Source organism: Drosophila gunungcola (assembly GCF_025200985.1).
Source record: "Drosophila gunungcola strain Sukarami chromosome 3L unlocalized genomic scaffold, Dgunungcola_SK_2 000003F, whole genome shotgun sequence".
NCBI lineage: Eukaryota > Metazoa > Arthropoda > Insecta > Diptera > Drosophilidae > Drosophila > Drosophila gunungcola.
Genome location: NW_026453179.1, coordinates 1917907 through 1931737, shown reverse-complemented (window position 1 = coordinate 1931737; position 13831 = coordinate 1917907). Strand labels below are relative to the sequence as shown.

The following is a 13831-nucleotide window of genomic DNA, read 5'->3' as shown; positions in this document are numbered from 1 at the left end:
ACTGGCGGAATATTCAAAAAAAGAACTTTGTTTAAAAAAAAACTCACTTTTGAATTAAAAACGAAATTGTAAAAATAAATCTAAATTACATGTAAGAATTCCTTTAAGATTAAAATCTAATTCCCTTATTCATTGATATTTAACATACAAAAATTCGTTACTAATTATAAAGAAATATAACATTAATTTTCTAATCGCAAGAAATATTTTTTTCAATTCCCATATACATCATTAAGCAACATGCAAATATTCGTTTCTAATCGCGAGATATATTTTTAAAGACTTAATTGGCGTACTGGGATTAAGTCGAAATGAGAGGTTGTTTAAAGACGCCAAATTGTGTTTTTATTAATGTTTGTAATGCTTTTTTTATGCTCTTGATTCTTTTCATTGAAATTCCCTTGCGGGCACTAACGACTGAGAATATATATTCTTTAGGGAATACGTGTTTATTTTGCTGTTGATTTGAAAAGTCAAACATTTTCGATGGAAACCTTTATAAGCCGCGTACTAGCAGCATTGAACTTCAGTTGAGCCAAGCTCTCCGCGACGAAGGTTTACAGATCTAAAATTTGAAATAGTGCGGCAATATCGGAATGAACTGTCGACTTCCTGCTCGACCTGAGAAAAAATACTTACACGATGTTTGAGGTTTGTCTTTTACTCTGCCAACTTTTATATCTTTCTAATAATATTTAGGTTTAGGGGTATATTCTTAGGCTGGAAAAATGGATACATTAAGACGGAAATCAAAAACACCCACCGGTATAAAATGCAATAAAGTCTACTCTAATAGAAATAAAGCTTCTTGAAAATGTAATATAATCCTAAGGACTTAAATATCCATCAGCAACCTAATGTTGCTGCGCTTAAGGATAACACATAACAACATAATCACATCAAAGGCTGAATGAAAAAGCAATATAACTTTTATCAATATAACTGACTGAATAACATTATATTTCTGCGCAAATGTGCAGAATCCATCAGAAGCATGATCAAAGACACGCCCATTAAGACAGAGAGCCGCAAAATAAAACGCTTTGTTGGAGGAAAAAAATGTATTGAAAATTACATATTTTTGATTCCTTTGAGCGAAAATTAACCTTAACAAAAATATGATCTTAAAAATTTTGATGAAATCTTTCAACTCACGATCTTGAACGCCGTAAAAATTAATTTGTTGTTAATCAGCATCTCCAATCAAGTCGATGCTGTCATATGCATTGGATTCTTTCGGATAAATATTGAATTGGATACCCCTAATTTGATATTTTGACTGCGCGGTTAAAGGTGGGTTTCAGTTGGATTACATTTAAACAGACAGTAAATCTAACTACATAAAGTATTTTTTCGTCCTTAGACTGCACCTCATCTTCCTGGATTTACTATCATGGACCAACACTGATCCTAGGCACATTCGTCCTGATGGCTATACACATTTGGAAAGTGAAGAGGGAAATGAAAAAATGTACCCTATTTCTATTGAGAAGTAAGAGCTAAACATAGACATTTAAAATTTTGTAACAATCCTAATATTATTTATATATCTCTAGTTCAGTTACCTTCAAATTTTGCGGCTCTTTGCCATAATGGGCGTGTCCTTGGTCCTGCTTAAACTTTTGCATTTGACGCAAAAATATAATATTATTCAGACAGTTATATATGTAAAAGTAATATTGTACTTCTATTCCGCCTTTGGTATAATTATGTTTGTGCTGCTTATCCTTAAGGGCAGCACTCTTAAGTTGCTCATCGATAGGTAAGTCTAGTTACTAGTTAGTTAAATTTTTAAATAATGTTTTTTGTCCCAGTAGAATTCGGGGAAAGTGGAAAAAGCAAAGTCCCAATGCGAAAAAATCAGCAATGAAACGACACAACTGAGAGAATTGATGCCAATAGCTTGGAGTTTTTCTGTATATTATAGCTTTATCTTTATAATATAAAATAATTCCAATGGTGACAAAATGTTCTAACTTTACCGTAAATTTGGTCAGAACAGTAGTTTTGTTATAAACACTTATTAAACTAATGTAATGTAATACTTAAGTTACAAATGTAAAAATATTGAATCTATTATAGAAAGAAATAAATTTCACACAATTTCTTTAACGGAAAAAGAGTGCACTAAGCTTCAGGACGTTTCTAAAATAAGCAATTTATAATATTTTTCAGAATTTAGCACACAGTTTAGTAAAATTTATACTTTCCTCCCACAAAAGTTTTATATAAAATCTGTGTGTAAGTTTTCCCAAATTTGCAGACTTCGATACTGGCAGCGATATTCTATTTTATCATTAATGTTCCGATTCTGATTAGTACACATTTTTTTCCCAACGAATATAAATAAAAATGATTTCCTATTGTTCAAAACATATTTCAAATTGAGCGGCTGCGCGATAGAAAAGCTCTTAAAACAAGTTGGCACTCTGACAGAAATCGAATATCGACGTGCCAGAAGTAGAATCGATATACGAGATGTAAAATCGATATGCCAAAAACAGAAAATGAAAACATATCGAAAGCAAACATATACATACAAAATTCATTGATTTTGTCAACGTAAAACATATAGCGCACGGCATATAGCAACTCCAATTGGAATACCCCAGTGAAGTTAATCGAATTAGAAACGCTGGAGCGGAGCGGCAAGTGTGCGGCGGCAATGCGAACGGACTGAATTTGGAAGCCCCGTAGCGAAGGCTTTTCACCTGGGCCGCTGTCCAATCAGAACGCTGCTCCCAATCAGAAGTGGCAGGTGGCGAGGGCGGGGGGCGCGACCGAAAAATCCCGATACGGGGGGCACGGTAGTGTTGTGTTGTTGTTGTCGTTGTCGTTGTTGTTGTGTGGAAAGGATAGGAAATCCAAAACCAAGCGAGTGGTAATGGAAAAATGACCAGCAGCAGCAGGAGCACGGACCACTAGCTAATACGGATACGGCCGTAAAATGCCCCGGAACACTTGCAGGCCAAGTGAATGCGCAGCAGCTAGCCAGGATCAGCAACAGCAACAGCATCAGCATCAGCCGGAGGCGAATGCGAGCAATAACAACAATAACAATAACATCAAGCAGGAACTGGAGGCGGCTCCGCCGGTTTGCCACCGGAAATCGGAGCGCCGGAGAGTGGCACGCGACATCTTTCTGGTCTTCGAGGAGCAGACCACCCGTCGCCGGGGGAAGGGGGCGCGGGGCAAGGCGACCAGGGCCAAGCAAAAGTTCGGACACCTGAAGGTGGCCAATACGCCGCGCATCAACAAGAATGTGCTGCGCGAGATCAAAACGGAACCAAAGTGCAGCGCGGATGCAGTGGCTGCTCCCATCGCAGCCATCCCAGCTATACCCGCCATCACACCCATTCCCGCACACACGAATCCCAAAGCGGCGCCTCCGCATCCTCAACTGGCGGAGGAGCAGCCGCCAGCAGCCAAATCATTGCCGCGTGCGTCAGCCGTGAAATTGGAAACCAAAACAACAGTCTCAGCACCCAAGCGGATAAGTCCCAAGCCCAAGGCTACCGGCGCTCGGGAGGAGCAGAAGCTGGAGGAGAAGAAGGTGGTGTCGGTGGCAGCAACTCCTGCCCCACAACCATTAGTTCCCATTCCCATTACCGGTACCGTGCCCGCACCCACCACATCGCCGACGACGCCCAGCGTCAATCCCATCTTCCTGTGGGTCAAACAGGACGACACACGCATCGTGGAGGTGCGCTGCGAGGACTACGACAAGCGGAACAGGATACGCCTGACCAAGACGACGAATGGCTGGCGCTCCATGCCGCGCACAGATGCTTCCTCAACTAGGATAGTCAAATTCTTCCATGGCTCCGCAGCGCCCCTAATGAAGGTCAAGCGGGAGCAGCACCTGCAGCGACTGGAGGAGGACGAGGACCACATGCAGATGCAGATGCAGCATCACCAGGAGCTCGAACAGCTAGAGGATCACGAGCGGGAGCGGGAACAGGTGCAGGAGCAGGAGCAGGACCAAGCGGAGCAGCAACTGCCCTCCATGGCGCAGAGTCTGCTGCACGATTGGGATGACAGTGCCACGCAATTGCCAGATGAAATCGAAGATGGAGAGGAGGATCAAGATCAGGATCAGGAGGAGTTGCAGTTGGAGCAGCAAGCCAATCCCACAGCACATCAGAATGGCCACCTGACCACCGTGCTCGAGGATGTGGTGGTGCTGCCACCTGTCCAAGAGCCCTGTTTCGATGGTCTCATGGACAGCGAGGAGACGAATGCCTCGACCAAGGCCACCAAGACCAACACGCCCACATATCAGAGCTCCACGCCATCGCCACTGCAAATGCAGCTGTGTCCCAAGACGGGTCTGTTCCTGCCCAAGGGAGATCTTGCCCTGGTCCAGCTGCCCGAGGAAGATGTTCATCTTCCGGAGGAGGATGAGGATGAGGACGTGGAGGAGGAGGAGTCGGAGGAGGACAAGCCAATGACCGGAACGGAGCATGTAGAGTGTTTCGATGCCAATGCCAAGAATCTGAAAGATCTGCTCGACGATGCCGACGATCTGCTCCAGAATTGCAGCAGTGACAACGGCAGCAGTGGGGCGGATCTGCTCGACTCGCTGGTCAAGCGCAGCTGCGAGGATAATCTCGTCCAGGAGAGCAGCACCGGCAGTACCGGGAACAATCCGCAGAACTCCTCCTCGTCCGGCGACGAACTTAGCTCCTTCTGTGTGCCCGATCTCGACAAGGACCTGCCCAGCATTCTCAACATGGACAGCGACGATGCGCCCAAGTGTCTGTCCTTCAACGAGGCCGGCGAGATCGAGGGACTGAACGGAGAGCTCTTCCTGGGCATCGAGGCCTTCGAGAAGCAGCAGGAGACGGTGGCCACCGAGCCGGAGCCCCAACCGCCCACACCGGCCACCGTGGAACTGACCCAAACGCCCACGCCTACGCCGACGCCGGAAAAGGAGAAGGAGAAGGATAAATCCGGTGCCGGAGCGGACGAGACGCCCAAGGATCTGAGCTACAAGAAGCGCGAGGAGGTGTGTCCGCCCTCGGAATCGCGCAGTCAGTGTGCGGTGACCTCCAGCTCGGACATACTCAAATCTCCGGACCGCGACCTCCAGTTGCCGGCCAACTCCATACCTGCCGAGGTGGAGACCACCTCGGAAACCATTAAAAATCTCATCCTGGAGCAGTTCCTCAAGCTGAACAACAATCCCCAGCAGGCGGAGCCCATGGATTTGGGCAAGGCGGGTCGCGACGGCAAACTGGAAACGGTGGTCATCGACGACGAGGAGGATGAGGAGGAGGAGTCCAGTCAGCCGCTGAAGAAGCGGCCCAAGGCCAGCATCAAGATGGACAAGGATCCGGACGCGCTCACCCAGCTGAAGATGCTGATCAGCAATCCGCAGTGGAAGGTGCCCGACCCCATTCTCGTGCCCAAGGATCGCCTGGGCGCGGTGTTGGCCTCGCCGGCGCGAGAGATTCCCCTGCTGCTGACCACACGGCCGGAGCTGCGTCTTCCCGAGGCCTTTGCCTATCCGGAGATCATCCAGAATCCCAACATTCTGGTGGTCACCATGGAGCAGCTGGAGGCCATCCTCCAAACCGAGTCGGAGCAGGCGGCCAAGGCAAGCAAGGCGACCAAGGACCCCGATCCGGTGATCGTGGTGCCCAGCAAGCCGCGCAGTCCCAGTCCCAAGCAGGCACTGCCCAAACCCGTGCTGGCCCAGCCGAAACCACCGGCAGTTGCTCCTCCGGTGGCCCCCACTCCGCCCTCGCCGGCCGACAGCAGCCTCTCCACGGATCTGAATGCCACCACACTGGCGCTGTTGCAGCAGATGCTGTGGCTTCCCTACTTTGGCCAGCTGTCGCAGGAGTTCTTCAAGACCATCAAGGATCCGCTGGGACTGCAGCGGAAGTTCATGAGCAATCTGCTGCCCCTGTACAACAGCCAGTTTGGACTGCAGCATCTGGACGAGCTGTATAAACATTGTATGAAGCAAAAGCCGGCGGAGGAGCAGCAGCCGCAGCAGCAGCAGCAGCCCAAGGTTCCCACTCCAGTGGCAGCTCCTCTTCCTCCTCCTCCTCCTGCGCCTTCGCATCCTCCTCCGCATCAAAGCACGGCCAGCGGATCGAACGCTTTCAATGGCTTCTCCAATCCCGTCGAACTGGCCCTCATGCAGAAGCTTCTGCAGCCGCAATTGCCGCAGTTCCTCAACTGGGAGGCCGCCAAGGAGGCCGCCTCATCATCAGCCACATCCTCGGCCACCTCGCATCATCCTCATCATCAGGAGCACAAGCGGCCGCGAAGGGAACCGGAAAGCAAGCCACCATCCGGCTCCAAGCACATCTGCTGCTCCACCCGCCACTGCTGCCGTTGCTGCTGCTGCTGCTGCTCCGGTGGCCAACACTCCTGCTGCTCCGGCGCCAGCGCCAGCGCCGGCGGAGCACAAACCCAGACTGACCATTAAATCGCTCTCGAATCTGCTGGAACCGGAGGCGAACGTGGTGCCCCTGCTGAACGTGCCGTTCGACGGCATGCGAGGACGTCCCTCCCTGCACAAGTCGGCGCCGGATCAGGTGAAGGTGGACGCCGGCACCGGACGCACTCTGCGCTCCAGCAAGGCCTGCGTCACCTACAATCCCCTCGAGCAGGCCAAACAGCAGACTGCACCCAGTGGCCGGATCCCAGCAGCAGCGGAAGCGGGGCAACATGCTCGCCCAGGATGTCCAGCAGCAACAGCAGCAGCAGCACCAACAACAACAGTTCGCGGATGCGGCGGCGGCAGCCGGAATGGATGCCAACTCAGCGCTGTGGCATCCCCTATTCGGAAGGTGAGTAATTTCATATAAAGATAGGACGTATGAACTTGTGATGTCCCCTACATAAAAAGAAAAAAAGAAAGATAGCAAACTTTGCCAAGCAGAAGTTTTTATACCCTTGCAGCTATTTGGAATGTAAAATATTATACACTGTGCGACTATATTTTGATTTTTAGGCGTTTATTCATTAATTTTATCATTTTTCGATAGTACTAAATTTAAACCGTAAATTCTAAAATGGTAACCCATATTGCCTTATCTCAAACACTATTCAAAAAATTAAAAAAAAAAATCAAAGCTATATATTTTTTTTATTTACTTTTCCGATTTTTTAAGATATAGTCGGTATATGATATAGTCGATCTAAAACAATTTATAACCCTTATTCTAAAAAAGGAAACCACAATTATATTTCGAATTTATTCGCATATGTCTGAAAACAACGACATTTTATATTTTGTTGTTATTTATTTTTTCGATTGTTCCTATGGCAGTTATATAATATATCTGATACCTGAAAAAAAAAAATGTTCGGAACATTTCATTCAGATAAAACTTCATTTAATTTGTTATCTTTTTTATTTCCACGCAGAGTGCTATATTTATCCTGAAGACATTTGACCCCTTAGCGAATTCCTAATTTTTAAATAATCATTTGCCTCTTTGATTCAGTGAATCGAAAGCGTTTTATGTAAAATGATTGTTCATTGGCTTTTTTGCTTTTTTAATGCCTTTTTTGATCTTCTATAGAGTATTGTTTTGTTTTTTTTTTATCGATTATAAACTGAGTTTTCATAGTATCTCCTCAAAAAAGTAATGAAAATAAAAAAAAAAACAATATGCCGTGTTCTATGAATAGCCTTTTAATTTATTTGTTTTCCTAGCATAAGCATCATTTCATTTGGCACCAAGGCTGAGTTTTTGTTAAAAGAGATATTCCTCACAGCCGATTGATTTAAATCTGTTTTTTGCTACTAGTACCATCAAATAGAACTCTCAATAATTGCAGTTTATTCTCTTGCAGCAATCCCAAGCAGGGCTACAATAGTCCTTGGCAGTGGACCACGGTGACGGCCTCTGGCGAATGACAGTCAAGCCGGGCTCACAAGGAGCCAGCACCTGCAACGGGAACAAGAACGGCCATCTACGAGGAGCAGCAACAGCAGCAGCAACTTCAGCAGCAACAGCAGCAGCAGCAGCAGCAGGACTACAGCAACTACCATGCCTCGGCCAAACAGCAGCAGCAGCAGCAACAGCAACCACAACTTCCAGCAGCCAACAATCAAAATCACAGCAACAATAGTAGCAATAAATTTTGTTATCCTACGGCGGCGGCCATGGAGAATATGTTCCAAACAATCAGATGGCGGCCGCCGCCGCCGCACGTGAATCGCTGCTAAATTCATATCTGTATCAGAAAGAAAGCGATCCCAGCAATTATATCTCGGAGCAGAGCTACTGGCAGCAGCATCAGCAACAGCAGCAACACCAACAGCAGCAGCAGCAGCAACACCAACAGCATCAGCAACAACAGCATCAACAGCAACAGCATCAACAGCAACAGCAACACCAGCAGCAACACCAGCAGCAACATAAACATCTCCAGCAACAGTGGAGCGGTAATAATGGCGGCAGCAGCAGCAGCAACAACCAAAGGAGCAACAACTATGCCAACAACTATGCGGCGGCAGCAGCAGCCTCCATGTACATGCAACACTTCAATCCCTACATGCAACAGAAGGCGGCACTGCTGGCGGAGAAGGCCGCCCAGGCGGCGGCAGCAGCGGCGGCGGTCCAAAACAGCAGCAACAACAACAACAACAACGGGAGCAACAAGCACGGACGCTTCGTTGGCGACTACGGCTAGAGTCCACTGGGATCAGCGTTCTACTAACCGGAACCGGATCAAAAAAAACACTTGCATATTAACATAAACATATAGGCATATATAACACTTACGTGTAATAATAACTATATATTTAGAGGCATCGTATAGGCCGTTTTACCGCCAGGAATTGGTAAAGGATAAACCAAGATTTTCCTTTAATTTAATACACAGGAACAGCAACAACAAGGTAACCGGAAAGCAACAACAATAATTTATAAACAACAAACAAGGAGAAAAACAAAAACAGAAAACCACAAAAAAAAAAAACACAAAACTTAAATTGAATTAGTAAAAATTTGTTATTGGTAGTTTGTTAACAAAAAAAGGAAAAACAAAGATGAAAAGAGAAAAACGAAAAACAAAAAAAAACACGAAAAGTAAACAAAAAATAATGTAGTAGAGCGATGAGAAAGCGGAAGGCAAAAGAAAAAACCTAATTATTGTATTATTGTTAACCAAAATCTATTATTATTATTATTATCTCAAGCTGCGTTATATTATTATTATTAACTCGTGTGTCTGTATATAGCGTTTTTATCTAGATGTATTACACTTAGTGATCCCTGAACCCCATCCCCAGATCCCACTCCATCAATCCTTCTTATCGCCAGGACAATCCTCGGACCCCCAGACCCTCACAAAAAAAAAAAAAAAAAACCAAAAGAAACGAAAAACCGCAGCGCTAAAAGGCAAACAACCAATTTTGTATTCATTCCGAAATGTGTTTTCTTTTTGTTTTTACTAGTTATTACGCTGATTATTTATGAACACGATGGAAATGAAAATGGAAATCCCTAACATGTGCAATCTAACATTTATGTTCTAGATACAAAAACCAAACACAAGAATCACAAAACTTATTAACGCGAAAATGGCAAAGCAAACAGCATGAAAATGCAAATGAAAATGAAAATGGAAAAATAAAGAGATCCCTTTTAGAGAATTTCGCTGATAAAAGCAACAGAATAGCAAATCGCAACGGACTTTTACTTGGTGTATATAACTAAAATTTTACAAGTGCTTTTGTATAAATATAATTATATTTGCTTTTCAAGTTCAGTGTATAATAGGCATATAAAAGTTAATTTCTGTATAAATACGCAACTTTTCACTTACAAACAACATTATGTAATATTTTTTGTTTAACATTTAGTTAGAACCACGCTTAAAGTAAGAGTTCCTTTCTAAGGCATTTGAAATGCGCGCGTGCGAATGTTTTCAGCTATATATCAGAGTGTGTGTGTGTTTCTGTGGAAGTGTGTGCCCGGTGTGGTTTCTTTGTTTCTTTGTGCTCCCAGCCGATCTCCAGCGATAAGTCCACGGATGAGTCTACTCGATCTGCCGGCTGGCCTCCTGCAGACGTGCCACCACGCCCTGGTAGAACTTAATTTGCTCGCCAATGAAATTCTTCAGCGTGTGCTTCAAATGCGTATCCCGCTCGCTCTTAAAGTGGGTCAACTCGGCCAGAACCGTGTAAGGAGACGACATCAGTGCGCCGATTCACGTCGTGCAGCTGAGGATTGTTCATCTTCCCCTCGCCAGCCAATCGCTCGCAATCCTTTCGCTTCTGTATGGCGCCCTTGTGAGTGGAGAATATATCCGGAAAGCAGCTTAGAACGCCCCTTTTTGAGTAAAAAAAAAAACGAAATAGAAATTAGATATGTTTCTAATAGTGATGGAAAGACAGAGCAATTTCAAGAATATATAAACTCTATCTGATGCCCCAATAAAGGTCAACATACGAACGAATCGAATAGGAAATCTCAAAATAAACTATTGGCAAATAATCTTATTTTCTTGCGAATGTGGGGTACTTGTGCTCTTCGCAAAGAAAACTTAAAAGTTCTAAGAAAAGAATGTTTACTTCTTGAGAGTAAACAATTTAAGCAACTACATTTGATTCGTTTACAAATAACAATTCAACTTGATTACTTACGTTGGACATCTCAATTATAAATCATAATTATTTTAATTGCTTGTTATTTCATTCGATCATCTATTGTTATTGCATTTTGATTACATAAAAGTTAAACAAAGGCAACTTTCCCTCTTTTTAAGACACCAACTCACCTGTAGATGTGCAATCTATCGGAAAGGGGTATCCAATCTTGCTTGGGCTGGTCGCCAAAGGCCTGGCCAATGCCAATGAAGATGCCCCCGATGCGACCGACGCTCTCGGAGAGCGGCACCGCGTTCCGGGTGGGCGCACGCCGCTCGTCAATGGCCAACGCCTTGGCCAGGTCGGAGAGTCCGTCACCGATGCGCTGGAACTCCTTTTTACTCTGCGTCATCGAGCGCTTGGCCATGTCGTTGGAAATGCTGTTCAGGTTGCGCACGGCCTACGTCCATGCTGTGGATAAACTGAGTGCCCAGCTCCACCTGGGCGTCCACCTTGGAGTGCAGCAGGTTCTTGTCCGGCGGCGAGATGGCCAGGCAGTAGTTGACGCCCATGTAGGGATCGCGCTCCGCCTTGCGCTTGCCCGACTTCCAGATCTTCTCGTCGCGGCAGGTCAGGAAATGGTACCAGACCTCGCACTTGGAGATCACCGGATGCCGGCACACCCAGTCCACGAACTCCTGCAGCTGGACGCGACGGTGCTCCACAAATTGCTCCTCATAGCGGCCAGAAATCTGCTTGTCCGGCAGCGGTGGCACCGGGATCAGGCAAAACTTGTCCACCAAACGCTCGTGCAGCCAGTCGAAGTGCTTGTAGCGACGCGACACCTAACGAAAGGGAAACCCAGATTAGATATGACCAATTAATTGTGAAATGTGACACGGAAAGTGGAACTCGGAGCGCGGGGTGGGGTGGGTCAGCGGTCGGTGCTGAGTCATTCCCTGCGGCGGTTCGCAAGCAGAAGCAATCATCGCATTTGGCGTTGGCTACCAGTTGGTCAGAATTGCCCCAACAAAGAAGAATTTAAATGGTTTTATCGACGCTGCAATACCCTGCTCTTTATGGCTTTTTTTTTTTTTAAAGAAATGGACGTATTTGTGGTTTTAAGAAAAGCTTAAAATGTTACTTGAATTTGATTTACAAGTAAATATTTTACTTAATATAAACCATTAACAATATAATTCAAGTTTTTCAATAATAATTATAATAAAAAAAAAATTTACGATCCAATATATCCAATGAAAAATGTATTTTTTAATGCAAAAAAAGCAAATAAAATTTCGTTTTCAATAAAACAAATATTTTTAAAAATATTAAATGTTATTTAGCTTGTTTAGATAATAAAGCACTTTAAAAGAAAAGAAGCAAATAAAATAGGTAAACATGTTATGTCAGAACATTTAGATTTAAAGAAAGTTTCAGTGAGATAAACATCCCATCTTGAGAGTAGATATGTATACTCTCCAACTGAATTAGAGTTGCAGAGAGGTCATTTCAAGGGTCGATTCAGTTGGCAAATGTTGGCCGGCAATTAGTGCGAGCTCCAATAAACAAAGGATTACTATTTTTCTTCGACTCCGTCAATGCTTTGTCTTCCCGAAAGCACATGACCCAGCCCAAATTACCCTTGGCAGAGGGTAGAGCAAAAAAAAAACAAAAAACAAATAAACAAGCCACATGAAAAGCTGAAAAGAAGCACTGCACCCGCTGCTACACACTCACACGGCGCGGAGCTTTATCGTATTGTGTTGTTAATCACGGCGATATCAGCGGAGTCAACTTACGGATATGTTGTTGAAACTAGGCGTCAGTTGGTAGGCGATGAACGTCTTCATCCCCTTGAACTTGGACTCCTTCTTTGGACTGGCCACCACAACGGAGTAGGGGGAATGGTTCTGCGTCCACTGGTAGATGGAGTCCTCCTGCTGTGTGATGTAGGCCATCTCGCATTCGGGTATCTTCTCCTTGGGGCTGGACAGACCCAGTATGTACGAGTCGGAGCTCTTGGCGAACATGCCCTTCTTGACGGTGCCGGCAGCGCCAGTTCCTCCGGCCATGGAGGCCAGCGATTGGGTGTCGTCACTAGGGGCAATGGGTAGGTGTTTGTTATCGTAGTCACTGGTGGAATGCGACAGTCCTCCGGCGCGTGCCGCCTGTCCGGCGGACTTGAGGCCACCGGGACCAATCGCCGAATAGGTGTTATCGTCGTTGTCATCGCTCCAGTCGTCCTCGTCGTCCCAGTTGCTCCCATCGTCATCGGCCGTCTGATCGTATCGGGGCGGCGGTGACGAGGCAAACGGGTCCGGCACCTGTGGCACCGAAGTGGCTCCACTGGCGCTCAGTTTCTGGGCCTCCGCCGCCGACATCACCTCCACGTAGGCCGCCGGAAAGAGGCCCACCTGCCCGCGGGCGTTCTTGCCCTCCCACCAGCCCTCACCCACGTCGCTCCGCGTCACCGAGAGCACATCGCCCGTGGCGATCGAGAGCTCCGAGGAGCCCGGCTCGCCGCTGAAGTCGTACATTGCGCGCACGTACGAGGTCATCTTGACTTGCTCCTGTCCTGCTAGGTCCTTTAGTCCTTTAGGTAAATTCGAATCCCGTGTCCACAGGGGCCATAAACAGACAAAAAATAACTACTAAATCTGAATCACCGACTGTGTGACCGCACTGTGGATTACGAAAATATACCGAAAATAACCTCTTCGTTTTGCAGCACTACTGAAAAGGTTTAGCAACACTTAAATATTATTATTATTATTATTATTATTAAAGTCCCTTTAAGTGAAGGTTGTTCCATTGCATTTGTAAACTTATGCATACCGACATATGTAAAAATGTTATTTAGTAATTTTCCTTAAATATATATATATTTATTAAAACTAAAAAAAATAGAGAAAACAACTAGTGATTGTAGTTTGTTTTTTGATGGGTCATGCTATAAATAGTTTTCTGTGTTTGTTATTTATGAATTAGTGTAAGTTTATAAATGCGTATAAACTTAAAAATATGATTTGCTTGGTATTCACATTATACAGATCTGATGTCGTTAGCAATATCATTTTTAAAAATGAGTACCTTTTGTGCACTTTAATATTATTTTAGGAGCTTTAGAAACAAAATTTCGTTTGCACCGCCTTTTAACTTAATAAATGTTTGTGTGTTTTTTATTGGATATAGGATTTTTTCTTTTATAAACACAGCAAGCGGAGTCAAAAATGAAATTTCTAAGTGTGCTGGTAAAGTGCTGATAGT

General features: G+C 45.1%; 2 protein-coding genes and 1 long non-coding RNA gene across 6 annotated transcripts; 2 read left to right on the top strand and 1 right to left on the bottom strand.

Annotated features, from left to right (window-relative positions):
- Positions 1 to 537: 537 nt before the first annotated feature.
- On the top strand, positions 538 to 2091 carry LOC128258390 (uncharacterized). 4 transcript variants are annotated; one of them, XR_008267957.1, is made up of 6 exons: positions 538 to 651; positions 700 to 765; positions 833 to 1293; positions 1364 to 1492; positions 1557 to 1762; positions 1818 to 2091. It is a non-coding gene; the product is annotated as an uncharacterized LOC128258390 (long non-coding RNA). The 4 variants fall into 4 exon arrangements; XR_008267958.1 differs by having other exon boundaries at positions 545 to 651; positions 706 to 765; XR_008267956.1 differs by having other exon boundaries at positions 700 to 1293.
- Positions 2092 to 2501: 410 nt separating this feature from the next.
- On the top strand, positions 2502 to 9595 carry LOC128258837 (protein split ends). The gene is given in 5 exon segments (XM_052990766.1): positions 2502 to 6309; positions 6311 to 6638; positions 6640 to 6806; positions 7819 to 8144; positions 8147 to 9595. Coding segments are annotated over 5 exon segments (4698 nt in total). The 5' UTR covers positions 2502 to 2947; the 3' UTR covers positions 8662 to 9595.
- Positions 9596 to 9700: 105 nt separating this feature from the next.
- LOC128258838 (sorting nexin lst-4) lies at positions 9701 to 13276 on the bottom strand. The gene is given in 5 exon segments (XM_052990767.1): positions 9701 to 10158; positions 10160 to 10304; positions 10753 to 11021; positions 11023 to 11406; positions 12364 to 13276. Coding segments are annotated over 5 exon segments (1704 nt in total). The 5' UTR covers positions 13123 to 13276; the 3' UTR covers positions 9701 to 10011.
- Positions 13277 to 13831: the final 555 nt, after the last annotated feature.